Here is a 27386-nt window from a genome sequence, read left to right on the forward strand (position 1 = left end):
GTCATGAATTACTCCCGGTTGTGTGTCATGAACTACTTGTGCGCTCTACACTACCATTCGTGATTAGCTAGGGCCTAACTTGTTCTATTAAACTACTATTTGGAAGTAGCTAAGACTGAACTTTGTTATAATAGTCCCGCTTGTTAGTTTCATTCACTGCTATTGTTCCTCCTTGTTAGAACTGATGAGGGGTAATGTTACCACTTGGGAGAAGTGGTAACTAGAACTATGTTCACAACCAAAACGCGTAGTTGAGACGTAAATTGCAGCTTACTTGGCAACCAAACAAGACGCACGAATAGGCTGAAAAAACTTTGTTAGCAACCAAACAAACTACCATTAGATATATGGACTTGGCCCAATTAAACATGACTTGTGGAGAAAATCTCGCCCGATGCAACAAAGAGATGCGACCAACCATTCATTTGATCTATGTTGATGATGACGTCTATGTATTTTGGCAATCGAAGTTTAATGGCGATTTCGTGGCCGATGTGTTGGCCGAAACTTAATGTGGAAAACTTAGAATATTATTCATAAACCCTAGACTTTGAATTCCTCTTCCTATTGTGTGTTTGAATTTATCTTTCCTAGACCAACATGTCTATTAGAACCGGCCTATTTGAAATGTTGATGTGGGCAGCCTTTTCCTATATAGAGGAAGATGTCTTCATTGGCATACTGTAGGTGCTGCCGGCATCTAAATATTTAGGACTTATCGGTGGAGATGCATGCCTGTGGGTTGATCTTTAGCGAGAACACAAGTAGACATTATGTGTGACATGATGTGAGATGATCGAGCGAGATGCTCAAGATAAAATAAAGTTTAGCTAGATGCGATTCGACCTTGTCTGAAAGCGCACAGAGGAATAGTATCGCAAAAACAAGCAGCCATTTGTATATGTAGTATATCTCAATGCGATAATCGAGGTAGATGCTCACGATAAATTACTTTATTCTCCGTTTCAGAACAAAAACTTCACTCGCGCATCGCGTCGAGTACCGTCGAAGTCGCACTATCACCATTACGCTGTGCTATCGGATACGGTAGCAGAGCGGCAGCTCATTCATCACTGCACCGGTGGTTCTGCTCTCTAAGCTTGTCTTTTCATTCGTTTAGGTAGCCTGCTCTTTCTTGTAACAAGAAGCTCCAAGTTTGCCAACCAGAGAGATCCTTTGCAATCAACTCCTTGTTCAGCAGCATTTCTATAGCAGGAGCGTTGCCATTTGCCTTTCCAGTTTTTCTGATAATAAAGATAAAAATGGGCGAGGACTTGTGATAGGTGGAAACGAGGTCAATCCGTGCAGCCCCTGCAAGTACGTCTGGTCGTCTTACACAAGGAAAGAGACCGAATGGAAAATAACAGACGACTTCAGTCTGGTCGTCGTCCCATCCCAAGGGAACCCCCCGCGCCCAAGCACACACAGCTGTTCGCCTCCTCTCCCCAGTGGTGTACAGTACGTCATATTTCCTTGAATGGAACAGTTTCCACGGCATTTCCTGGCTGCTAAACCGCGGCTTCCGTTCACCACTAGTCTACCATGGCTGCCTGTTTCTTGGATGTATATACTGTACGTACGTATGGCTAAAATAAGAGCTTGAATCGTGACCTGACACCCGCAAAAAAAGAATAAGAAATTGAAACTTGGACTCGGTTCCAACTCGTTAACTAATGGCTTGAGACCTTGAGTAGACTCGGCTGGAATTCCAGCCCTGTATATATGTGTGCTTCCCTGGCTTCCACCATCTCTACATTCTCTTGCTTGCTCATTTGTCTCCGGTGATGAAGATGGAGAGAGGAGACAAGCAGCTCCGTCTCCGGTGGTGCTCGGCGATTGCCTTGGCGCTGCTCGCCTTCGGTGAGGCGGACGGCTTCTTAGTGGACATCAATTATGTCGAGAGCGCCGTGGCCAAAGGAGCAGGTCAGTCACACATCACCTCACGCTTCTTGGCCTCTCTGTCTTCTGCTCTACCCGTTCATCCCTTCACTTTCTTCAGTTTTCTCCTCGTGTGAGTACTCTACTCGGCTGACTAATCTAGTAATTTGATGAGCGCGCTTTCGTGATGCAGTGTGTCTGGATGGGAGCCCCCCGGCGTATCATCTAGCCCCAGGCTTCGGCTCCGGGGTGAACAGTTGGTTGGTTCATTTTCAGGTCAGTTGAAACTTATTAAGCTAGTAAGTACAGCACAGTCGTGCTTCACTGGATCGTGGAATGCTCAGCTCGATCCTGTGTGCAAAACGACGGGCGGCAGGGAGGAGCATGGTGCAACAACGTGACCAGCTGCCTGCAGCGTAGTCTCATCTCGTTCGGGTCGTCCAAGAAGATGTCAAAGCAGTCTGATTTCACTGGGATATTGAGCAACACCCCGGATTACAACCCAGGTATACTACTTCTCTTTAGCTCACTGCATTTTTTCTCTCTTTGAACTTCTCCTGCTGCACATATTCATTTGCATCGTAAATTTTGAATCCAAATTAAGTCTTACAAAGTTCAAACAAGGCTTACAAAGCTCGGCCAAAGGAATAGATCACACATGAAACATTTTCACAAGTCACAACACGAGTCCTACTGCTAGGCTGTCATCTGCATTGGCCAACATGTCATGTGCTACCATCTTCAAATGGCTGCACCAAGAAGACACAAAGGCCCACCTCCACTAGGTAAGATAGGACCGCATACAGATCTATGGTATTTTTTTCTTCAAATGGGGTAGCCCAGCCTCTGTATCAAGTGATGCAAACGGGCATACGGCCTTCTATTAACAAAACCAGCAGTTCAGCAGAGTCTTACAACTTATTACAATTCACGGATCGTAAATAGTCCCAACAAAAATAAGCCATCTAAAGAGAACTAGTAACATGAAGCGTCTTTGCATCAACATGTCAGCCTTTGATCTGTACGTCAGCTACACCGGCTAGGTTGCATCCGATATCGATGCCATGGCACTTCTCAAAGCAAGCCTCTACATGTTTCCACTCACCATTCTTTAGTTTACGGAAATGGATTGGTATTTCCATATATCTAAAAGGCAGCGTCCCTATTCGCACCCAATATAATTTTATACTCATGTTCGATCTCTTTTGCTTTCACAAAACATAATATCTCACTCTTATGAAAAATTATTTTCAGACCCGACAACTGTTCAAAGAGACAAAGAACTAATTTCATATTCAAAGATTTCTCTAAATCATGGTCCATGAAAAGGATCATATTATCAGCATATTGCAGAATAGACACCCCACCATCTATGCTACATCTGGAAAATGGCTTCTCTTACCTCCTCCGTGAAATGAGCAACGAGTTCCTCTAGACACAAGGTATATCCTGAGCAAAATAGTTAAGAACCAAGGCACCAAACAATAGTCACTAATTTTAGGTTTAAATTATCCACCTATAGAAAATCCCTTGGCATGTTCTAATTGAAAGGTATTCTTCTACCGGTGCTTTCCGGTTGCTACAAGGCGGAAGTATCTTGTATTACTACCATCATATACATGCTTGACTTTAGCTCTACGAGATTGCTTGGTCTGTTCACCTCGCATAAGCCCAATGTGTTTGCAATTTTTCCAAAAACAGACTTCTACAATTGGAACAAGGTCCAGGTTCGGTACTGCGATGGTTCCTCTTACACCGGTGATAAGGAAGAAGTTGATCCTGTGAGTGAACAATACTCCAGCCTTTCTTCATTTTCCTGCTGTTGTCGGAATTAGTAACATTCTACACGGAGATTTTGTTTAATTTTGCAATTTGGACAGAGCACAAATCTACACTACAGAGGTGCGCGGGTATGGCAAGCAGTTATAGAAGATCTGCTCGCAAAAGGAATGAACAGAGCTGCAAATGTATGCCTTCTTATTATGAGCATAATTCCTGACATGCTGATACTGTAGCAAGCTCTAATTTCATTTTTTTAAGGACATGTCAGGCTCTAATTTCGGGATGTTCTGCTGGCGGATTAACTTCGATACTGCACTGTGACAAATTTCATCAACTTCTGCCAGTGGGGGCCAATGTTAAATGCCTTTCTGATGCTGGTTTCTTCCTCGATGTGTAAGTAAGACAGTACATGTACTGAAGCCAGTTGGCAGAAAAGGAAAAGCATGCTATCTGATTTTGCCACTTTGGGGATGTACTAGGAAATGCAATAGATATAACACAGTACATTAACTTTCTGAATAATCAGTTCCGTGTTTAACCTTTTCCACGTTTTCTCTTACAGGGAAGACATTGCTGGAGAGGACCACGCTGCTGCCTTTTTTAATGATGTAGCTATTACACATGTATGCTTATTGAGTTCCTCTTTCTCACTAATTGTACTGACATAAGTCTCTTTCATGATATTATAATCGAATGACTAAATCTTAAAACAAATACTATCTAAATTTTGAATTCCACTATAATTGTAACAGAGTGAAGAGGCATACCTTAGAAGGATTATCATTATGGAAAAATGCATTTTACCTATATTTATGTTGTTTATCTGATTGTATTGTGTACAAATATTTTAGGGCTCAGCCATGAATTTACCATCTTCTTGCACTTCCAAGATGCCCGCAGGCATGGTAAGAACTGCAAGCCGAGTTATTATTCATATCTACTGATCATATTACACGCCTCTAGACTAACAAGTTTCTTGGATGCAGTGCTTCTTTCCACAGAATGAGGTGAAGCATATTAAAACGCCTTTGTTCATCCTAAATGCAGCATATGATTCATGGCAGGTAATCATCAGATAAAAATCATTTCTTTCTACTTGCATCCATCAAGGCATTAATCTTGTTAGCATTTCCACGTGCATCAGGTAGCACACAATTTGGTTCCAGGAGATTCTGATCCTCACTGGCAAAGTTGCAAGAACGATATAAGGCAATGTTCCGCAAAGCAACTAATGACGTTGCAGGGTAGGTACTACCGTATTTTACTAACTGGTCAGCTATGAAATTTCTTAGTATATTCATCGAGACACACTGTGCTATCACAGGATTCAGAGACCACTTCCTGGAAGCACTGGAGGAACAAGGGAACTCTTCCACCAGAGGGCTGTTTATAAACTCATGCTTCGTGCACTGCCAGACCGAGATACAGGAGAGATGGTTCGCACCCGGATCTCCGGTGCTTGGTGGCAAAGTAAACACACTCTTGCATCCTTCAGTTTCCTTCACATATAAGTTTTGGCAACCTCATGTTAATATTACAAGGGCTCCCCTCTCTTTGTTGCAGAGAATAGCAAATGCAGTTGGAGACTGGTTCTACGACCGCAGTCCGTTCCAGACGGTGGACTGCCCTTACCCTTGCGATTCAACGTGCCCTATTTCCTAATGATGTTGAGATCGTCAGCGCATGCTGAGATGATGTAACATCCATTTGAAAAATTCATTATAAACACACATACACGCACGCGCACACACACACACACACACACATGGGCAATCGTCAGGATTTCAGTACCTTTTCCGAATACTAAGAAACTCACTAAGTTGGTTCTGACATATATTACCAGACTCCTTCAAGCAATAGAGTGACTTTTGTAATTTAACCAGGTACATGTTGTGATTTGTATATGGATTCGAATTGTTAAGTACATGAGGGACTTTCTTGTGGAATCAAATTCATAGTTGCTATAGATATGTTGTACATGAAAATTTTGTTCTGGATGATTTGGGAGGTGAACAAATAGGAGGTATCTCTTGTGGGGTCTGGTAAATATCCAGCGTCTAAATTGTCCAACGAACTCTCAGATGGACAAAGGACATGTCCATTTGAGAGTCCACCTTTGGAGATGCCCTAAGGCCCCATAATATAAGGAACAAGCTAAAAAATAATCAATACCGACTCATAAAAAAGTGAAGATCCTTACCTTTAGAAATCTCTTTGAACCTTTAGATGATTGAGGCATTTCATCAAGCTTCTGGATGTCAATCTTGGATCTTTGAATAAGCAACTAGTATATTACATCACAATATGGCATAAATAGTTGTTTCTCCCGATGCACCAATATGAAGAGCATCCCTGTTGGATTGCTGCCCCTGCCCAAACGGGATTCCGTATGTAGCATTCAGGTAGCATTGATAGGGAGCAAACTCAAATATTAAGACCATCCCTGCAGATACATGCCATTAGTAGAGAAAAAATAGACATAGAAACATGCATGAAATGCCCATGGGAGAAGGGGGATTAGGAAAAATAAAGATAACATGTGGCTGAAGGCATCTGCACGGCCGAGGCCGATCGATAGATGTTGCAGACTCTGTTGATGCTAGCTTTTGAATTCTGAAAGGACTTGAGTGCCGCTGGGTAAAAAGAACGTAGAACAACCCCACATTAATAAAGATGCAACAATTTGAACTAAAAAAATAAAGGTGCAACAAATATATGATTGAGAAAAGTAAGATAAGAAAAGACTGACCATGATCCATCTAGACTTGACCGAGACACCAATTCTGAAAAAAAAAACTACAACACCGATTCTGAAGAAAAAAACTGATTCGTATAATGCAAGAACGAAAGGGGCCAATAACACGCAACATCTTTCAGGATGGCGGCCTTCCGAAAGTGCTGGGAACACGGTGATGGGAGAGCAACGGATTGAGGCGCATCCTAATTGATCGAAAAGGAAGGGGTGACCTCAATGTAATATGGAGCTTTGCTGGAGGGCGAACGCTAGCCCTCAGTCGCCCGATCTGGGCAGAAAAATCGGTTGCCCTCCGCGCCATTGGATCCCGATCCGACGTCCAAAAACAGCCACAACGATATTTGCATTTACTCCCTCTAATTTTCTAAAATCAACCCGCAGTCCAGGTGCACTTCGGGTATACTACTTCGGCCGTGACCATCCCAATATTTGCGTCAAATATGCCACCGTGAAGATATTAGCATGTACCAGAGACTATTACAACAAAAATCCTCACCCCCGCGTACCAGAGACGATTACAACAAAAATCCTCACCCCGCGTACAAAAAAATCACCCCATTTACAACAAAATCATCCCAATATTTTTAAAAAGTAATGCTACAAATATAAGTGGGTAACAACAATTTTTTGCTCTAGGTTCCTTCACAACAAAAATTTATATAAATATTTACAAAAATCACAGACTATTACAATAATTTTTTTTTTAAAAGTAATGTCACAATAAAGTGGTTAAACCAACAAATTGTTTTGTTGGAGATCAATCTACAATAAAAGTAGCCATTATTATTAACAAAAACCGGAGACTATTACAACGAAAATCCATATGTTTGCTAAAAAAATAGAAGAAAACATTAATTTGTTACATATTGAATTACAACAAAAGTCACCAACTTTTTTTACAAAAAGTCACAAACGATTACAATAAAAAATCAATATGTTTGCAAAATGATGCAAAGTGGTCAAGCGACATTTAATTTGCTACAGATTGAATTACAACAATAATCACCTACTATTTTATCCAAAGTCACAAATGGTTACAACAAAATAAAAAATCACTTTATTATTAGCATCAACAAAAAAAAATATTGTCTCTTTACAACAATTGTTAACAACAAACTCTACAAAAAATACGAGTTGTTTACAACAAATAGTTCATCATCTCACTCCATGTATTTGCAGGGGGGACCGAAAAAAGAAGGCCCATTAAGCGACGCGGGAGCGAGAGGTCGGACGACCGATCCGCGCGACGCGATCGGTCGCCGGATCGCAAGCATTTTCCTTGCTGGAGTCGCATATCCGGAGCTGGGGAGGGTACTCGCGGGTATACCTTGGTATTTTTCGGGTCGGGCCGGACCAAAAAAAGCCCAAAGCTAAAAGTCTAGGCCCGAGCCTTTTATGGCCCAACCGTCGGGCAAAGAATCTAGGACCGATCCCGGCCCGAAGCCCAAAAAATCCCGGCCCATCTTTCGGTAAAACATGCATTTTAGGGCCAAGCCTGGCCCCATGTGCAGACTTGGCCCAGCCTGGCCTGGAATTTTCGGGCCGGGCCGGGCTGCCCATTCCCAGGTATACTCGCGGGGAACCGGCTCCTCTAAAATAGTCGTTGGGTCTAAAACAAGAGGCCAAGATTATGTACTGTAGATTAAACTCTATGGACTTTGTACTGTAGCTAAACCACTGTGGGCCAGCACTGTTGGTAACACTGTAGTCTCAAACTTTTTGCGTATTGTATAGTCAGATCTGAGCCATTCATTCACGATACAACGGTTAAGAACACACCAAGTCAGGGTATTGCCGCAACCTAAGTTAGAGGAGCACGTTCCACTTGTGGACAAGACATTCAGGAGCTTTTATTTTTATTTTTTGTGAATGGACATTGGGGAGCCTAGGAGGTGGGCGACACGAGGAGATATGTGTGTAGTTGGTTCATGTCATGTCCCACCTCGCCAATTTTTGCCAACTATTGGCTAGCCAAATTATTGGTTAAGGATTTCTTAGCCCCATATTAGCTAAAAAGTTGGCAAAAACTATGAAGGAAGCCGCATCCTCTCTTGCCTTGTCGACTACACACTCGGTTGGGTTGGTTTTCTAATAAAGGAAGAAGAAGCGCCGCAAGGAGATGAAGAGCATATTCTTTAATCGAGGTACATGAAGCTGATATAAATGCAACATGTAACGGAGAAGCGATAGGTTGTAGCGCAGCGTGGGGGAAAAAGACAATGATGTGGAGGCATGAGAATGCACCAAAATCAAGTATTTGGGGTCTCCTATTTAGAGATAGAAGATTTTTGGACTAGCACAGAACCTTACACCTTATATTGTTCAATCCTGCCGATATGTTAGAAAAAGACCAGCTTTTGTAAAGATTATGTTGTTTTCCCTCTGTATGGGGCATGTGACACGTGGCATGTTTGATGATCTTGACGTTAGAAACGCAAGGATGAAAACAGTTCATAGTTCAATTTTTATTATTTTGAATAAAATGTCACACATCCCACAGTAGAAGATAAAAGCCACCAAAACTCTCCCTTTATGACACTCGTGAAACCTATTTGGACATTTTTCATATTTTAGAAACTAGTATATAACTATATATTTGTACGTATTTCATTTTTAATATATGTGTGCTCGTTTGTGTTAGTGTATGGACGACACCCCCATAATAATTACAAGCGCAATGCACTTGGAAGTACATGTTGGGCTTGATTGGTTGATCGCAGCATATTTCTGCATCAGACGACATCTTCTTCCCAAAGCCATGTTTAACTCGGCCAGGGCCAAGTTCATATAACTGAATTACAGTTTGTTTGGTTCCTAACAATTTTATTTCAGCTTGTTTGTGAACATTGTTTGGTTGCTAACTAAGCTGCAATCTGCGTATGAACTAGACATTTTTGTGTGATTGGTAATCTACCGGTCCTAGTTCTAGTTACCACTTCTCCTAAGTGGTGACATTACCCCTCATCACTTGGAACAAAAACCGCAGCATAACAGAAAATCAAACTAACAAGGAGAACTATTATAACGTCGTTCAGTCATAGCTAGTTCCATATAGCAGTTTAACACAAGTTTAGCCCTAGCTAAGCAGGAACGGTAGTTCAGCACACAAGTAGTCGACTTATACACAGAAACGAGAGTAGTTCATAACATAGCACATCATGGAAATGCTTATTCTTCTTCGTTTTCTTCTTCTTCAGATCCTGGTATATGGCCTCTGCCAGCCCACAGTGTATGCCTACTCCTACCTCTTGTTCTTCCAGGCGGCGTTATCTTTGACAGCAACACCATGGCCAACATCAATCTCATTAGGCTGGACTCCATGCTCGTCCGGGAAGAACGAATCAACACCCCATCCTAAGATCTAGTTACGAAGAATGCAACATGAAGAACTAGCTTAACCTGGGTGGAGAATGTGTGGAGAGGCTTCTAGTCAATGATCTTAAATCTATTCTTCAGAGCTGTGAATGCCCTCTCGATAGTGACTCCAAGTCTAGAGTGTCTAAGATTGAAGAGTTCCTTGGCATTTCTGGGATAGAACCTTGTAGAGAACTCATAGATGTGGCACCTTCGGACCTAAAGGGTGGGACGAAATTAGGGTGGCAAGCATAGCCGGCATCAGCTAGGTATAACTTACCCTCAAGGACTTTCAGGCCATCAGCTCTCTCCATGTTTTCAGTCAGAATCGTTGCATCATGGGCTGATCCTTCCTACCCAGCAAGCACATATGTGAACTTCATATCGAAGTTAACAACGGCCAGCACATTCTGGATGGTGCAGTGCTTTCTCCCCTGTAAGCAAGAGACTATCTTCTGGGCACTTTCGCTGTGATATGAGTACCATCAATGGCCCCAACACAATCCTGACATGAGCATGAACAAATGGTTAGGCGGTTCTACTGTACAAATGTATAGAGCACATGGTTCACCTTCACATATCTATACCTAATAATAAAGGGAGAAGCGTTTCCGTAGTTTGGTCCGTACTGTTTCTGCCAAAAAGTTTTGTCAACGCTTTTTTTGGACCGTTTTGCCCTCCCACCAAATCGCATAATACTGCACTGCCATGGTACCGGTTCACTTTTTTTTTCTCCCCAGCTATTTCTTCCCCCCGAGCAGAATACAAGCCGCAGCCGGATCGATCTGGTTGCCATCTGCCGACAGCCGGATTTGGCCGGGGTCGTCCTCCGTGTCTTAGCCTCTCAGGCCAGCCTGAGACGTTCACCGCGAGCCACCGTCATGGTACCGGTTCCTTGGATTCTCCTCGTCTCCCCGACCGAGTGACATCCCAAACAGGAAACGGTTTGTTGGAGACCTCCATGGGCGGAGCCTTCTCCATCCTAGCTCCGTGCCTTCATACCTGCTAGAGGCGAAGTTCTTGAGCACCGCACCAGCAGGCAACACCCGAGCGGAGCTAGCCGGCCGACAATTCAGTGGAAGCGGAGGAGTCCAGGTGACGGAAAGTCAGCGGCGGCACCACAACAACTTAGCCGCGCCATTCTAGGCCGAGGTCGGAGAGCCGTCCGACGGATCGAAGGAGGGAGCGACCGGCTGGAAGGGAGGCGACAGCGTGGAGGAGGAAATTCAGAATAATTCTGGATCTAATTTTTTTTTCCGATCTGGATTTTCCTGCAGTCCCGTGGTAGGCTGGTAGCCATGGAGGAGGAAGGCCGTGCTTGCTTCCAAGGAATGGAGCAATTCGTTCACGCCGGAGAGGAGGTTCTAATTTATGCATCTGTAGGGAGCTTTCAGATTACTTGGTTAACCCTCCTTAGTACCATCTTGCAGATTTTGTAGCTTTTTCCGTAGATGGAACCAGAAGCTATGGTATGGTCTTCAGTTTTGTGATGTTAACCCTGTACTTGCAAGAATCGATCACAGTACAGTCTGATTGTTGAGAAGATGCAAATTCGGCTATTCAAAACTCCCTGGTCTGCAATGCAATAACAGTGTAATCCGTCTAACTGGTATTATCCAAGTGATTTTCCTGGACAACATATACTCTCTATTATACTATTGGTAGGGGATCGTTTGTGATGACACCTTTGTTGAAAAGGTGCGAAGTGAGAATTCATGGACACTGTTATTTTCCAGCTTGGCATTTGTTGTTCAGGAGATACGCGCACGCCAAGAACTTATGCTACCATGATTTTGTATTTTACCAAATTATTCATTTAATGTCCATGTGCATGTTTCTAGCATTTCATGAGCAGGAGCCTCAAATTTTTTTGGGAGGAGTTTGAGCGGTGCATCTGTGCTGGTCACATGGCCAGAGAGCCGCTGCAGCCTACAGGTGCTCCGCCAACAAACAGCAGAGTGCCGTTGGGATCACAACGATGGAGCCAAGTCTTCGCCAATAAATTAACCATGTTGCCATTGGATTTTCTAGATTGTGCACTTAGATGAATCACTCTTGAGGAGTACCGCAAGACGGCAAGGAAACAATTAGGATGACCGGGACAAAGGGAAATCTATCCGGCTGTGAGTTCCCATTACAAGGACTTAGATCCAAACACATATGCTTATTACACATATGCTTATTCTGTAGTGTATGTTCAAAAAAAATCTTGATTAAAAAAATTCTCAATTGGTTATAATCCTTCAAAGATCGGTTCACCTCGGATCGACCACTTCAGAACTAGAAAAAAATATGACCATCTTAGTAGAACTGTAGAAGATGACATAGCGGAAATGTTTAGGCAGTGTTTGGTTGCACAGAATTCAACTCTGAATTCAATTGGTAATAGAAAACCAAATGAACGATTTCAATGGAATATCATAAAACCTGTTTGGATACGCATGGTATTCGTTTGCAAAATCAAAAGACCAATGGAATTCTAAAACCTGTTTGGATGCACATTGTGTGGAATTGAATGTTTTTTAACTTTGAACAATATAAACATTTGTAATATGAATGAAATATACACACATATATTAGAATGATATTTATTTTTCACATAATAACATATCAAAAGACCCAAAGTGGCGGCGGGTGGCAGTGCGTGGTGGCCCGGCACCAGCGGGTATGCGGTGGGTGGCGGCGGCGGCGAAAGCGGTGGTGGGTGGCGGCGGTCGACGGCGGTGGCGGCAGCAGCGGTGGTGGGTGGCGGGCGACGGCGATGGGCGGCGGCAGGCGGTGGCGGGTGGCGCGGGCGGCGGTGGGTGGCCCGAGCCAATTCCGAGCCAATTCAGAGGTCTGGACCTCTGAATTGGCGGGGCAGAAAATTACACTAGCGGGGCTAGACCTCGGAATTGGCCTCCGAATTCCACGACCCAATTTCAAGCGCAACCAAACAGCCGAATTGGCCTTTTTGGACTTTAATTCCAATTCCGAGCCCCAATTCCGTGCAACCAATAAACACTGCCTAAGTATTCCAGTTTTTCTCTCCCGGTGCAACGCACGGGCACTTCTGCTAGTGTTGTAAAAATGTGTAAACCAGTTCTACAAATTAATGCTCACCTTGAAATATGGAACCAACGGTGACTTTCAGCGATCTTGTTGGGAGTGCTAGAGGATGCAAGCTTGATCATCTCTCCTCTCAGTTATCCATTAGCATACATGACTTCATTGAAGTACCTAGAAACTGTACGAGTCGATCTCCTCCATGTGTTATGGATGACTCAGAATCATTGGTTGTCCCAACAACATGAAGGAACATAGCCACTTGCTCTTCGATACAGATGTGGATGCTATTCCTGAGCAACTGATGCCCACAAGTATAGCAGACCGCTGAAATCTTCGATGGGAAGTATTACCCAAATTTATAGTACTACACAAGGGGAACACAAGGTTTTAATAACATCTTAATATCTTATATTACTACGAGTAAGAGGAATGACGTATCTAAATAGGTTATTTTTTTCAATTTCATTTGTTATTTTTTAAACTTGATTAAACTCATATAGATTGACTTGAAAAAAATGTCTCTCTAACAGGAAGGTAGCATGTGATTTGATGGGAAACTCTAATTCGCAACTAGTTGCGGGTGCAGCCCTTTTTTTTTATGACACTTCCAAGTTTTTAAAAAATACAAACTAAAATTATGAACCTATATTGTGTTGTATCTTGTGTATCTGTGAAGTTTCATCCGAAAATATGACCATATGTGATCTACACAAAATGAACAAATGATGTGTAAATAGTACATACACTATTTATCCATGTTTTTTTTCTTTTTTTGCACAAGTCACATATGATCATATTTTGAAACAAAAATCCCCAAGTTCACAACATGTAGCATAACCAAAGTCTACGATTTTAGTTTACATTCTTCGGAAACTTAGAAGTGTCACACAAAACATAGGGTGCAGCCGTAACTAATGGTGGAATAGTCGCACTCGCGATTTGATCTCGTGTACAAGGCCGCGGAGAAAAATATCGCGGAAACGAGCAGACATTCTGTGAGATAGTCGAGCTAGATGCTCAAGGTAAATATTTTATTCTGTCACCATGCACCAGCACTGCACCCGGAAGCCACACTGTTGTTGTCTTCAGATGCACGTGACATCGAATACAGGAAGAGAGCGACAGCCATGCATCGGAGGTGTTGATGGGGTTGTTTTTCGATTCAGCGTTCTCTTTCTTTTCTCTCGGGGAAACCTGCTCTTTCTCCGATGAAAAGCTCCAGGTTGAACTGTGCCAACAAGAACCAGAGAGATCTTAGAAACACGAATTTCCTATATTACAGTGTACTCCTTTGTTCAGCCAGCATTTCAAGCGTGGAAGTGGCCTTGCCTTGTCCACTCTCATCGCAGAAAGTTCAGAATCCCACCGAAATATTCTTTACGCACCGAAATATTCTTCGCGAAGCAGAAACGAGCCCAACCCCGGGTGGCCCCGTGCCTTACCTGTGTGCAGAGTACACAGGCGGTGCAGCACAGCTTTTTAATCCCCATCATTCAATTCCGCGCCCCAACAGCATTTTTACGTCCGGCCGGCCGGCTTGACGCCTGACGGATGGCAGTTTGGCGGGCGGCGATGACAGGTCGCGTACGCACGGGCTGAATTTACCAAAGCAAATGGACACAACCAAGCCAAAAGACGCGTCCGGCCGTCCCATCCCGGCGTGGAAAAACAGACGAGCCGCAGGCGCATTGGGAATCTCGAAGCATCAGCGCGATGCGTGCCCGGGTTCTTCTTCTTCCGCCGCCGCGCTCATAGCTCTCTCGCTGCTAGGGAGATTTGCTACCACTCGACGGCGGACGGCCTCCGTTGCCAGTCTCTCTTGGCTGTGTGCTCCCGTGACCCGTCTGTGCCGTTCCATCAGTCTCTTTCTCCCTTCCTCATCAGGATGGCGAATGGGAATGGGGGCAGTAAGCTCCGTCTATGGTGCTCGGCATTTGCCTGCGCGCTGCTCGCGCTCGTCGAGGCGGACGGCTTGTTCGTCGACATCACCTATGTCGAGAGCGCCGTGGCCAGAGGAGCAGGTCAGTCGCACACCCCAATCCTCTGCTTGTTTTATGTACGCCCTACCGATTCGGCGATTCATCCTTTGCGCTCTTCACTTCTCTGCCCATAGCTCGGCTTAGTTAATTCAGCAGTTTGATGCGTGATTCCGTGATGCAGTGTGCCTGGATGGAAGCGCCCCGGCGTACCACCTCGCCCCAGGCTTCGGCTCCGGGGTGAACAGTTGGTTGGTTCATTTCGAGGTCAGTTGCAGCTAAGCTCATTTCTGCTGTTGTACTGGATCCTGGAATTGGAGTACCAGGGAATGCTCAGCTCGATCCTATATGCAAAATGGTGGCAGGGAGGAGGATGGTGCAACAACGTCACGACCTGCCTGCAGCGTATGCACACCCGGCTGGGGTCCTCCAAGGAGATGGCCAAGCAGGTTGCTTTCTCCGGGATCCTGAGCGACGCCCCGGGTTACAACCCAGGTAACCTCAATCTCAGAACCTGGCTGATTGATGGAGGCCAAATGTTTCCTGCAATGTTTTAGGTTTCTACCAATTCAGGATTTAGAATTGCCTAGGCTCCATCCTCCATGTAATTTATTTATTTTTGCAAAAAAGGCTTCATGTAAATTGATGTGCTCAATGTGTATACTGTGTCGAAAGCAGACTTCTACAACTGGAACAAGGTCCGGGTTCGCTACTGCGACGGCTCCTCTTTCACCGGCGACAAGGAAGAAGTTGATCCTGTGAGTGAGCCCGTACTCCATCCTTTCTTCATTTTCATTGCTGCTGCAGACATTACATTAGGGCCACTCTTCCCAGAGGTTTTGTTTAACATTGCAATCTGGACAGAGGACAAATCTACACTACAGAGGTGCGAGGATATGGCAAGCAGTTCTGGAAGACCTGCTCGCAAAAGGAATGAACAGAGCTGAAAATGTAAGCGCTCTTATCATGAGCATCAATTTTTTTTTTTTTTTTTGAGGGAGATGAGCATCATGCTTGACATGCTGAAACTGTGTGGAGGCCCTAATTTCATTTTTTAAGGACATGGCAGGCTCTAATTTCGGGGTGCTCTGCTGGGGGGTTAACTTCGATACTGCACTGTGACAGATTTCATCAGCTTCTGCCGGCGGGGGCCCATGTCAAATGCCTTTCTGATGCTGGTTTCTTCATCAATGTGTAAGGAAGTGCTAGTACTGAAGCCAGTTGGCCGAATAAGAAAAAGCATGCTAACTGTTTTTGACACTTTGGAGAAACTACTAGGCGTTGCAATATGTAGAAGAAAGTACATTGGCCTTTCTGAATGATTAGATTCTTGTCTAACACTTGACATCTCTGCACTTGCAGAAAGGACATTGCTGGAGAGAACCATGCTGCTGCCTTTTTCAATGATGTAGTTACAACACATGTATGCACATTCGATTGCTCTTTGATTGCTCCTTCTACCGAATTATGTGGTCATAACTATAACCCGATCATGATATGATAATTAATCAGTAACCGATTCCTAAAACAAGACACTCTATCTCAAGACTATAAATATCTAGCTCTACCTATAAATTGCAACAGTGGTATAGAGAGGTGTCATCGAAAATATCTCATTTGCCGAAACAAAACTTTTCACCTATATTTATGTTGTTTACCTGACTGTATTGTGTACAAATACCTTAGGGCTCAGCCAGGAATTTGCCATCTTCGTGCACTTCCAAGTTGCCTGCAGGCATGGTAAGATGTAATGTAATTGGAAGCAGAGCTAAAATGCACATCTAGAGATCATATTATACTCCCTTACAATAACAAGTTCCTTGGATGCAGTGCTTCTTCCCTCAGAATGAGGTGAAACAGATTCAGACACCGTTGTTCATCCTGAATTCAGCATATGATTCATGGCAGGTAATCATCAGATGAAAATCACTTCTATGTGTGCTATGCTTGATACTTGCATCTGCCAGTCACTGCATCAATCCGGTTTCCATTTCCACATGCCGCAGGTAAGGAACATTTTAATACCAGGAGGTTCTGATCCTCGTTGGCGAAACTGCAAGCACGATATAAGTCAATGTTCCACGAAGCAACTTGAGACTTTGCAGGGTAGGTGCTACCACATTTTACTCTCCTTTACGGACACCTGTTTGTGTATGTATATTCATCGACACGCACGGTGCCATCACAGGATTCAGGGACCATTTTCTAGGAGCACTGGAGGAACAAGGGACCTCCTCCACCAGAGGGTTGTTCATAAACTCGTGCTTCGTGCACTGCCAGACAGAGATACAAGAGATATGGTTCGCACCCGGCTCTCCTGCCCTCGGTGACAAAGTAAACGCCCTCTTGCACCTTTGAGTTCTGTCTACGTATAAGTTCTCATGGCTCCAAGCCCGCGATGACCTGATGTTGCTCTTTTACAATGGTTCTCCTCTATTGCAGAAAATAGCAAATGCAGTTGGAGACTGGTTCTACGACCGCAGTCCGTTCCAGAAGGTGGACTGCCCTTACCCTTGTGATTCAACCTGCCCTATCTTCAAGAACTCATAGCAAGTGGAGCAGCAGCCTCACCTCATACTATTGTTCACATTGATCACATTATTGTTACTACGTTTGATGAACCACCATTAGTGCCCCGTGCTCGCAAGAGGGCACGGCATGGCAACCATTGATTCTATTTACAGAAATAATAAGTGAAGGTGCTGGCTTCAACATCAGCTGGAACCTGGAGACTGAATGCAGCTTCTAACATTAGTTACAGCTAGTCCGTAAGGGTATTCATCAGTTCAGATTCTATTGCGGTGCTAATAAATTATGCATTATTTAGTTCGGAGTCCACAAGGTCCACATCAGCGTTGTTGCACCCTGTATCATAGCTCTTTGTTTACAAGAGCCTGAAAAACTCAAGTGCCTTGTTAGCACAGCTCAGATTGGCACAGCCCACCACAGGGGCTGTAAAAAATACAAGGTAGCAGAACACAAGTGCAGCCCAGGAGAGCTTACAACGTTTACCTGATTCGTGCTAGCGTACTCTCACACTGAAAAACATGGCAACCCAGGAGAGAACAAAGAATGCTACAATTATAGCCCATATGATTATAACTTCATGAATTCAAGTACCACCACAATGGGGACACCAATTGGAGGAACGCTACGAATCACTGAAGTCAACATGACTTGAGCAGTGCAACCAAGAATTGCAAACATGGACCAATTAAGCCATCAATGGGATGGCATTCCTCCAGTTCCAAGATGAGGGCTAGAAGATCCTCCCGAGATCCTTTCTTCCAAAGGGCGGTGGCAGTCCACTTGTTCCAAAAGAGTGACCAGCCCTTTCTCCTGCAGCAAAATTATTCATTTTGATGAGTATTATTTCTTGAAAGACATGGATGCACACAAGCCTCCTTCTGCAAATCCAAAATGCATGATGGCGTGATGGCGGTAAAACAAATAATACTACCAATAACTTCAAAGATAAGCTATATTAGTAAGATAAGAAGATCCAATTACAAAGTTCATCAACAGAGCCTCAGTCAAATAACTCATGCATTGATACATAAGGATTGATGCTTAACTACAATTTTTCCGTCCATGTGCATCGGCGGACCTAGCGATAATCATATACTGGAGTATATGAAGTGTCCTCTTACATCCTAAGGGTCTGTTTGGGATGGATGCAAATTTGTGGGGGGCACCGGTATTTAGCTCAAAGTTTAACTAAATACCGATGAACACACTATTTTTACAACTCAGTATCCCTGTCCTGACATTAATAGCAAGAATTCACGATTTTACAAATTTGCAATGACGATATAAGCCTAGATGGGACTACAACAAGATCATGCATATCATGATTACAAGATTCTGCTTGGCCTAACATTATATAGTTTACGAAAAGAGATAATGAAATGTCAGGAATATAATAGCCATGAAAATGTCTACAAAAGGTATCAATTAAAAAGAGTAAGTGTACCAACAGTGGAAACATTACCCCAGGGCATCCCTTCAACTATTGGAGGTGGAGATTCTGCCATGCTATAATTAGACCAGACAGATCGGCCATTTTGGAGATTCCCCATCGGGCGTATAGAGGTGGAGTTTATGTGGTTGTAGCGCTGAAATGGTTGTCCATGACGACCAGGGAAACTTGGCTGAGAATAATTTGCATGGTTGTAACTATCATAGGTCATGTGACCTGTGGAATGGCCACTCTCTCTGAGAGACGGTGCATGAAATGGGCGGCCACTTCTACAGCAGAAACATGAACAATAATCAGTGAACATACTTATTTTAAGAGCAGCGCCGTCCAGAGTAAAGAAAAACACCATGGTGCCAATTCTCTTGAATTGGCTTACAAATCAGGAAACCAATTAAAGCATAAACTGTTGGTGTGCATGAAATGCTTAAAGACCAAAATGTCTTATGAACTAGAGTGCAAAACATGTGCCAACGTATGGATGTTCCTATTTCCTAGTCAACAAAATCGTCTTAATGATAGTGAGATACACAAGGTAAAATATGCATCTGTATAGTTTCGTCCCTGGGGACCTAAAATTAACAGACTTAAGAAATCATTTCCTACCTCCATATGTGAATCATCAGTTTCACCTATTTCTATGGGAATAGGATACGTATGGTAAAAGGCAAATATGTGTACTTTCAAGTTTCAACTACCGTGACATCTATCCAAATTGAAAAGACTTGAGAAATCATATTGTTGCCTCTATATATGAAACATTAATTCCATTTGTTTCAGTGGTGATAGCTCATTGTAATTTCTTTAGTTATGACTCAAATGGAGCTTGTTGAAAAATAGTGTTAAGGTGTGCAAGTGTAACAGAACAGAAACCAGCAGCGTGGCACAGGGTGAAAATATGAATTGTGCATGTTCCCTTATGATGTACTCCCTCCGTTCTAAAATAGTCTACATTCTAGCTCTAAATCTTTTTCAGAAATAATCTACATTATAGCTTTTTGTCAACAACAACGCTAAAAATGAAGTGGTTCTGCTCTCTTTATTGGACGTTATTATTTTCAATCATAGTTTAAAATAGCCGGCTATCTCATTTAGCCGCACTTTTTTTGGAGGCTATAAAAGGCTATAGCCTGGTTATAGCGGGCTATTCCATTTAGCTTTTTTTAATAAAATTTTGGAATATTTCAGTCATATCTTACCAAAAGAAGAGGAAAACTATGGCTCAACCATGATTCGTAATACAACCTATTCAACTATTCAAGGACACAAGTATTTAATTATTCAACTTACAAGTTTTATGTAATTATATTGAACGCAAATTCGGAAAATAAGAAATAAAAAAATTAAAGAGAAGAGAAATTCAAACTGCAGGAGGTTTAGCGGCTAAATTAGAGGCTAAATAGGGGCTAAATAGGGCTATAGCCGGCTATTAGCGGTTTTTTCTCATTTAGCCTTCAAATGGCATAGCCGCAGCGGCGGGTCTCCCGAAAGGCTATAGCCGGCTATTTAAAACTTTGTTTTCAATGTAGCTTGGATTGGTTGTTGACATATCTAAGTAGTACTAATAAATGCAATACTAGTTTGTCTCATTTTTTCAAGAATGTAGACTAAATCAGAACAGAGGGAGTAGACAAGTATATATGTGGATTCTTTTAACATCTTACGAAACCAATGCATCCCCAGCAGCTGTTGATATTGAACATCCAACACGATGAAGGGTGGATTAGGATGAGGAGGCCTACAGTCAGCCCTATTCTATCAAATAAGGGATAATATCCCTAACTGGGAGTATCTTATTAGTTAGGAATAATATCTAATTGTTAGGAAAGTACTACCTCCCTTCCAAAATAAGTGCCGCACCTTTGTCTAGATGCGGATGTACCTAGACGCATTGATGTGACACTTATTTTGGAACGGAGGGAGTATAATTAGTTAAGATTAGTTATTTTTCATTTGATATTTCTGAGACACCTGCTGAACAGACACGGTCCCTTCTTTTTGCGAGTCAGTAGATCCTATCGACTGGGGCTAACAATCTCTATATAAAGAGAGGTATTTGACCTCCTCTACGTTTAGTTTCTCTCTCAAGAGGATCCTAGTCTCATCTACCCTCTGATCTAGCAAGCATATTAAGTTATACAAACTGAAAAATATTGGAGGAAGACCCAATGCAGCAAAGAAATGCCAATTCCTCGTCATACTATAATACCTGTGATTCATGGATGAAGGATTTGAGCTTGCAATTTCATGGCTTTGGATATCAAGCAATCTGCTAGACCCGATTGTTTGACCACTTGCATCTCTCAGGTGAAGACTGCCTAACTCAGCTGACAGTGAATTATCTTCTTGAAGGAGTGACTCATCGCTGCACAAAAAAATAGAGTAAAAGGCTAGTCCATAGGCTACACTACCTAAAAATAGTAACTTAATATGCAGGATTACCTATAGTTGGGATCCCAATCAGCTGGATCTGGTACTGATGAAGTGGAGGCCAACGTATCGGCTGGCATGGTGGATGAGTGCAAAGGACGGAAATCATTGTAATTGGATGGTTGAACATAACCATGACTGGAAGAAGAGTTTGTGGATACACCAGTGCTGGTGCCTACTTGCGGCCTCCAATTATAATGACCAGAATTAGGAAGTGCACCATATGAATGGCTAGAATATCCTCGAGCAAAGGCTGAACTGGCACCATTTCCATGATGTCCCTGGATGGGCTGAGATGTGTACTCATGTGGTGGCATTGACATAGGTGGGTGACCCAGATTCCTTCTCCTATTGTATTGGCCTGCCACAGCGGCTTTTCCTATTGAGGAGCCATGACTGCCCCTTGCAGGAGAAGTGGCATACTTAGCAGTAGCGCTAGTTGGGATGTGCATCTGGGAATTTGGAGGAGTAAATTGCGATGGACTGGCCCCAAGAGACATAGGCCCTGGACCCCCAGGACTTGATCGAATGCCACCACCATGAGAGAGATGATGCCTTCTTCTAATATCTGGACTGAACCCTAGAAATGTTCCTCCAGCTTGTGACTGTAAATTAAATCCAGAAGGACCTAGCGGTGAATTATACATGTTGACGTTATGGGTATCATAGCTTCCGTAGCTGCTTGCAAGACCTACATTATCATTAAAGCTACCATGGCTACCCAAGCTGCCATAGCTGCTTCCATATGATAAGGGAATCTTTGGCGGGAAAACGTTATTGAATGGTAGGGACCTGTTAATGCTTCCAACCTACAAAAGTTAAAAGTATTATATTATGGGCATACTTTGCGAGTTTTTAACTTAACAGAAGCATGAGTGAACATACTTACAACCTGCGGGGAAAGGCCAGCCGCTAGCCAGTGACCTCCTCCAGGATTGTGATCGACTGCTGCTGCACGACCAACAGGCTACAATACAAAAGACATAAAGCTTCACTTACAAAGTAAAATTGTTCGAAAAAGACAGCTCATGAGGTTCAAATATTTCATAGGATTTCCGCCCAACCATTCTGGTAACCACTGTGCATGAAATAGAAAGGATGTAAATTAAAAAAAAATACAATAGATTTTTCAAGATTAATGGGAAGAAACATTGTTGTACACTTGTACGTGCGAGTAATTGTGTATTTACCTGATGAAAACGAGATATCCAAATCTAAATGGTTTTATCCAGTTGATTAAAGCAAACCCAAAGCTTATTACTACAGCTAATGGTGGTTTCACATCCCATGTTCATGGGAAGAAAATATGCAGCAAATTGTCTGAAATAAGACCATACTTACAATTACTGGGGTCTCCCGGAAAGGCTCATAAGGGCCAGTGAAGGCTTCACCAGTTATGAATGGATGATAAGAAGCCTGGAACAAGTTCACATCATTGTAAAACACTTCCACTGATTCTTCAGAAACATAAACTGTTGCTCGTAGAAATAAAACTATTATACATTTCATAGGGATCCCCAGCAAATTCCAGAGGGACAATTAATGCAATTTTCAAGTTCACAAACCAGAAAATATCTAAGGTTATCATTAGCCAATACCTGCAACGGTGACCACCGCTTATTAGGATCAAACTCAACAAGTCCTCTCAAGAAATCAACCAATGCTAAGCAATCTGCCTTTTCTGCCTCTGCGTCAAAATTGACATATGGTCGAATTAGCAACTTCAGTGTGAGGACAGTGATCTTATCATTCAAGAAACCACTGCTCCCTATGCAAAAAATACCCATGCCTAGTCACTAAAGCACTGTATATTTTGTACGGTTCATATGCAAGCCAGAATTATTTGTTTATTATCCAAATGTCCTCATATGATGATATATCAACAAAAATATGAATAACAGTAAAGGGAACCATGTTCTTTTTCCCCAAAAGGCACTGGACTCAAATAATAAAAAAACAATGGACCCAATGGGTAAAAGAATACATGTACTTCCTCTATTCACTAATGTATGACGTTTTAGACATTTCAAAGTGGACTAGATACAGACCAAAATGAGTGAACCTACACACTAAAACACGTCTAGATACATGCATTTACAGAAGAAAAAAAACTAAAGGGTATTACATTAGTGAACAGAGGGAGTAGTATTTGTTTGTGGGTATTACAAGCTTTTCATCCAATCCACATAAGTGTATATTCAGTGATACCAGCTTCAGGATTGAAGCAAATAATTCTACAAGAGAAGGATAACCATTTCCTACATTGACCTAATTCCAGGCAAGCCTAAACACAAGAGTAAGAAAACCAGGAATTTGCATGTTATGACAGCCACTTAACGTCCAAACAACGCTACAGAGTACAGAGACCACATATAGCAACGAGAGACACTAACTGCTGGGACTACTGGACCTTGTTCAAGTAGTTCTATGCTAAAATTCATAAAGAGGGGTAAAGCCAAATGTAAACAAAAGTGTCACAGAACAAACCTGGTAGATCACCCTCATTTAAATTCTTCCAAGGGTATGCAAATATGAGTCTCTCAAGCCTTCCACGAGGGAAATACCATTTCCCTACTTTTGGCTTTTTCGAATCCCTCTGTGTTGCAGGATTTAAACAGAGTATGAATATGTAAATGTATAAAAACTAAAAAATGGCATGGAAGGACTTCAGAATAAATTCAAGGAGAACCAACAAAAACTTACTGCTTCAACCTCGTCTTCTGTTAGTATTCTGTATGCACTGCCAAGACTACCATGTGCTCCATTACCAGGATAAATGCTTCCAACATGTTTAAAAAACTTCCTGGTGTTTTTAGCCTCCCTTAGCAGATCATCAGGTGGTTGCCCACTGTACATTGTAGAATACCGGTAAGGAAATTATTCTAACATTGATGAAATTTACAACTGAAGTGAAACAGCTCAACCAATTAACAGCCTAATATAGTGTAAGGAATTCACCTACAAAAGGCTGACTGGAAAATGAAGAAACAAGAGACAGGGGTTTTAATACAAAGAACTTACCCGATAATCTCAATCATGCGGCTAAGGACATCGTATTCTGATGCTCCAGGAAATAAGGGCAACCCTATATACAGTTCAGCAACTATGCAGCCAAAGGACCACATATCGATGGCAGTAGTATATCTATCACTCGTTAAGCATACAAATTTGCAAGCTAAATTCATAAATTATGCATTGTAAAAGATATTAGTGTGCAAACAGAGATGTTCCATAGGATACGGATAACCAAGAAGCACTTCAGGTGACCTGTAATAACGGCTCTGGAAAATGAAAACATACAACCCTGAATTCATATAAATTCAAACCAACAAAATGAAATTCAGACAGACGAGTGAGTTCAAATAAAACCTGAATATATGAATATATTGTTTTGCCCTCCATGCATGCTGATCCAAAATCAATTACTTTAACTCCAGCTGCTGATTTTACACTGCAAGATCACCTCAGTTGTCAAGCATGGTTGGCAGTGGCAGCATACAAAAAGCATTCAAACCAAGTGCTTATTTTCAGGGACAGCAACTCACTTTGGAGTTATAAGGATATTTTCTGGTTTTAGATCACAATGAATTATGCCAGCTCCTTTCATGACAACCAATGCATCCAATATCTAAAAATAATACATCGTGAGTAATATGGTAACAAATGCATATAACATTCACACAAGATAGGAAAATGAAACCTAACCTGTCTTGAGAAAGTACGGACATATTTCAGTTGTAAACCTCTTAAGCTGTTCTTTTTCAACAACTCATACCTACAATGTTGGAGTTTATGTTACCACATGAATCAAAACTAACATAGGGCATATTTATGTTAGTAAAACGCAGGCTTGATGGAAGTTACTTACAGGTTATGACCAAGCATTTCAAACGCGATGCACAAATGATTTTTCCATGGGAAAAAATCCAGCATCCGGACAATGTGGTGTTGATCATCAGGATCAAATCTTTCATTTAGCTGCAAGTACATGAAACCAGTGGTGTGACGCCAATTTTTCCAACCAAAAACGTAAATGCTAGATAGATTAACGTACCATGCTTAACAGTGAGACCTCCATGATAGCCTGCTGATAAAAGGCAGGCTGGTTTTTGATAACTTTCACCGCAACATAGCTGTTGGTTTCTGCATCCCAGCATTTAGCAACCTGCCCAAATGTACCTTGGCCAAGCATTTCTTGGACAACGTACCTAATTACAGAAAATAACAAATAACAAATTAAGCGTATCCAGATACGATGATGTTTATCGTAGCTTAAACAAACCCTGAACCTAAGAATGAAAAATGTGGAAGAAAAGTTGAACTGGGTAGAAAAGTTGACAAATTGAAAGAACAAATCATACTATCATGACAGACCTTTGGGTATATTCCTTCTACAGATACTTGAATTTCTTAATTGTCATAAATAATTGGCAGCTCCAAGTATGTGTACTTCTAACTTACAACATAAACTAAACTTCTTGCGAAATTGAATTTATGTGCTCAAAATGTATGCAGGTTATGTAATAACCAACAAGAAAAAAAAAGGTTAATGCTGGTACAATGGAAAGTAACTAAACTAACCTCCGGTCTGACTTCTTATCAACCAACTCCAAGTTGACATACATGATGAGGTCAGAATTGGCATTATCAAGGCCATCGTTGTGAGCTGCGACTGAAGGATTGGTGAGAAAGCGCTTGGGATTTAGCAAGTCTGAGTAATTAAACCCAGGATTGCATTTTTGAAATGTTTGGATGATGTCTCTGGTTAATCTTGTAACAAGCTGCAGGAAAAAAAAAGTTGAAATTCAGAGTGGAACGTCATAGGTATATAAGCAGTGGTGAACAATGGTAGAAACTGAATTAGATATGTCCCCTTATTTCTTTTGCCGCGTATCATACTACTTGAGAGCAGCAGCAGTGTTGAAGAATGTTCTTATCCACATTAACTAGGATCCTTTAAAACTTTGAGTTGTGGCACTTGCGTAATATGTTCACCTATACAAGTAATTAGCATCTCTTTGCACTAAAGATGGATTAGAATAGCAGGTCAATCAAACTAAGCTAGTATGTATTAAATTCAACACTGCGGATGAATTTTGCAGGACACATAGGTGCGATAAATGGCTGGACAAGCTGATAGCAGTAAGAAACGAAGTTTGCATCCGCAGAATCAAAAGACAGTTTGAGCGGACCACACTGCTCCAGCTGGTCAAACTATAGTTGCCTGAACCGTGCGTGCAAGCAACAGGAAAAGGCAGAAGCAGCAGCAGAAACAGTGTTGATTCGAATAGCTGCGGTGTATTGGTTTCTCACGATTACTTCATTTCAATAACATTTCAGCAGCAGAATCGCTCAATTCAATTTGACAACTGAGCACGGTGAGCCAGGTAATAGCCCCAGAAAGCAAAGCATAAACCAGGCATCTTTTGGGGTAGCCCCGCGAGAAGGGGAAGGTGCAGGAAACGTACAGGTCTCTTCCTGACGGCGCGGAGGTTGCTTGAGCGGGCGGCAACCCCATTGCCCCGGGCGGACGGCGCCTCCGCCCAGTCGCCCCCCGTGGCGGCGTAGGAGTAGGGCCGGAACGCCGTTGACCTGCTCGGCGCCCACGGCGCCGCCGCCGCCGCCTCCTTCCCCCTCCCAGACTCCTCCATCCGCTCCCCGCAACCACCTCCCAGCAGGCAGGCGCAGGCGCAGGCGCCCGCGGCGCGGAGATCAAGTGCCGTAGAGCAACGGCAGCAGCACGTCAGCCCAACCCGCACCAGCCCAGGCTCCTATTGGGATCACGGCAACGCGGTCCGAAGCAGGGGCAGCAGCAGCAGCAGACTAAGCGGCCGCCGGCGGAGTCAAGCTGCATCCTATGCGGCGGCCATCGCGCAATGCTACTCCGGCCCGCGGCCCCTCCGATCCGATCTCCCCCGCGCCCCGCCCCCTCCCACTCCTCTGCTCTCCCCCGGGCGGACCCAGCAGCTCGGGGCCGGGCGGAATTGGGCGGGTAGGGTTCTGGGCGGAGGACGACGGGCTGCTGGCGCTCGCCGTACTTGGCCGGGGCCGCGGCGCCGGCGAGCTGGAGGCGGCGGAGCAGTGGGGAATTCGGGGAGTCCCAATCCGCTCCTCTCTCCCTCTTTCGTCTCTTTTCTTCCTTCCCTTGCTCGTCTCCGTCACCTCTGGGTTTTTTCTTTCTTTCCAG

The 27386-nt window shown here is 43.1% G+C and overlaps 3 protein-coding genes across 6 annotated transcripts; 2 read left to right on the forward strand and 1 right to left on the reverse strand.

Moving 5' to 3' along the window:
* Window positions 1-1676: 1676 nt before the first annotated feature.
* On the forward strand, window positions 1677-5624 carry LOC127306530 (pectin acetylesterase 8). The gene is made up of 12 exons (XM_051337186.2): window positions 1677-1923; window positions 2072-2154; window positions 2255-2384; window positions 3580-3659; window positions 3759-3845; window positions 3929-4053; window positions 4223-4283; window positions 4512-4565; window positions 4647-4724; window positions 4805-4904; window positions 4985-5130; window positions 5224-5624. Exons 1-12 carry the CDS (start codon window positions 1785-1787, stop codon window positions 5320-5322), a joined length of 1182 nt encoding a protein of 393 aa, XP_051193146.1. The 5' UTR covers window positions 1677-1784; the 3' UTR covers window positions 5323-5624.
* Window positions 5625-14351: 8727 nt separating this feature from the next.
* Window positions 14352-17510, forward strand: LOC127306529 (pectin acetylesterase 8-like). The gene is made up of 12 exons (XM_051337185.2): window positions 14352-14838; window positions 14978-15060; window positions 15159-15288; window positions 15472-15551; window positions 15658-15744; window positions 15863-15987; window positions 16156-16216; window positions 16480-16533; window positions 16624-16701; window positions 16800-16899; window positions 16982-17127; window positions 17236-17510. Exons 1-12 carry the CDS (start codon window positions 14703-14705, stop codon window positions 17341-17343), a joined length of 1188 nt encoding a protein of 395 aa, XP_051193145.1. The 5' UTR covers window positions 14352-14702; the 3' UTR covers window positions 17344-17510.
* A 178-nt stretch (window positions 17511-17688) lies between these two features.
* On the reverse strand, window positions 17689-27386 carry LOC127306528 (dual specificity protein kinase YAK1 homolog). Of its 4 annotated transcripts, none has more exons than XM_051337183.1 (18): window positions 26668-27385; window positions 25781-25980; window positions 25254-25407; window positions 25068-25177; window positions 24905-24974; window positions 24745-24827; window positions 24569-24650; window positions 24440-24480; window positions 24221-24343; window positions 23903-24047; window positions 23687-23795; window positions 22798-22886; window positions 22541-22615; window positions 22089-22166; window positions 21212-22008; window positions 20979-21134; window positions 18785-19038; window positions 17689-18132 (listed from the first exon to the last, which is right to left on the reverse strand). In XM_051337183.1, exons 1-18 carry the CDS (start codon window positions 26848-26850, stop codon window positions 18053-18055), a joined length of 2829 nt encoding a protein of 942 aa, XP_051193143.1. In that variant the 5' UTR covers window positions 26851-27385; the 3' UTR covers window positions 17689-18052. The 4 variants fall into 4 exon arrangements, with proteins under 4 accessions (XP_051193143.1, XP_051193142.1, XP_051193141.1 ...); XM_051337182.1 differs by having other exon boundaries at window positions 18785-19041; window positions 22092-22166; window positions 26668-27384; XM_051337181.1 differs by having other exon boundaries at window positions 18785-19041; window positions 26668-27384.

The sequence above is a fragment of the Lolium perenne genome, chromosome 6 (assembly GCF_019359855.2).
Source record: "Lolium perenne isolate Kyuss_39 chromosome 6, Kyuss_2.0, whole genome shotgun sequence".
Lineage (NCBI taxonomy): Eukaryota > Viridiplantae > Streptophyta > Magnoliopsida > Poales > Poaceae > Lolium > Lolium perenne.

What these genes read in the sequence shown, in the direction of transcription:
- LOC127306530 (XM_051337186.2), top strand. Translation starts at nt 1,785, where the DNA reads ATGAAGATGGAGAGAGGAGACAAGCAGCTCCGTCTCCGGTGGTGCTCG. An exon ending in CGCCGTGGCCAAAGGAGCAG is followed by an intron (nt 1,924 to 2,071) that starts GTCAGTCACACA and finishes TTCGTGATGCAG; the next exon opens with TGTGTCTGGATGGGAGCCCC. An exon ending in CACCCCGGATTACAACCCAG is followed by an intron (nt 2,385 to 3,579) that starts GTATACTACTTC and finishes TTCCAAAAACAG; the next exon opens with ACTTCTACAATTGGAACAAG.
- LOC127306529 (XM_051337185.2), top strand. Translation starts at nt 14,703, where the DNA reads ATGGCGAATGGGAATGGGGGCAGTAAGCTCCGTCTATGGTGCTCGGCA. An exon ending in GTTGGTTGGTTCATTTCGAG is followed by an intron (nt 15,061 to 15,158) that starts GTCAGTTGCAGC and finishes AAATGGTGGCAG; the next exon opens with GGAGGAGGATGGTGCAACAA. An exon ending in ACAAGGAAGAAGTTGATCCT is followed by an intron (nt 15,552 to 15,657) that starts GTGAGTGAGCCC and finishes CAATCTGGACAG; the next exon opens with AGGACAAATCTACACTACAG.
- LOC127306528 (XM_051337181.1), bottom strand. Translation starts at nt 26,850, where the DNA reads ATGGAGGAGTCTGGGAGGGGGAAGGAGGCGGCGGCGGCGGCGCCGTGG. An exon ending in TCCGTACTTTCTCAAGACAG is followed by an intron (nt 24,828 to 24,904) that starts GTTAGGTTTCAT and finishes TATTATTTTTAG; the next exon opens with ATATTGGATGCATTGGTTGT. An exon ending in AGCGGTGGTCACCGTTGCAG is followed by an intron (nt 22,616 to 22,797) that starts GTATTGGCTAAT and finishes AACTTGTTCCAG; the next exon opens with GCTTCTTATCATCCATTCAT.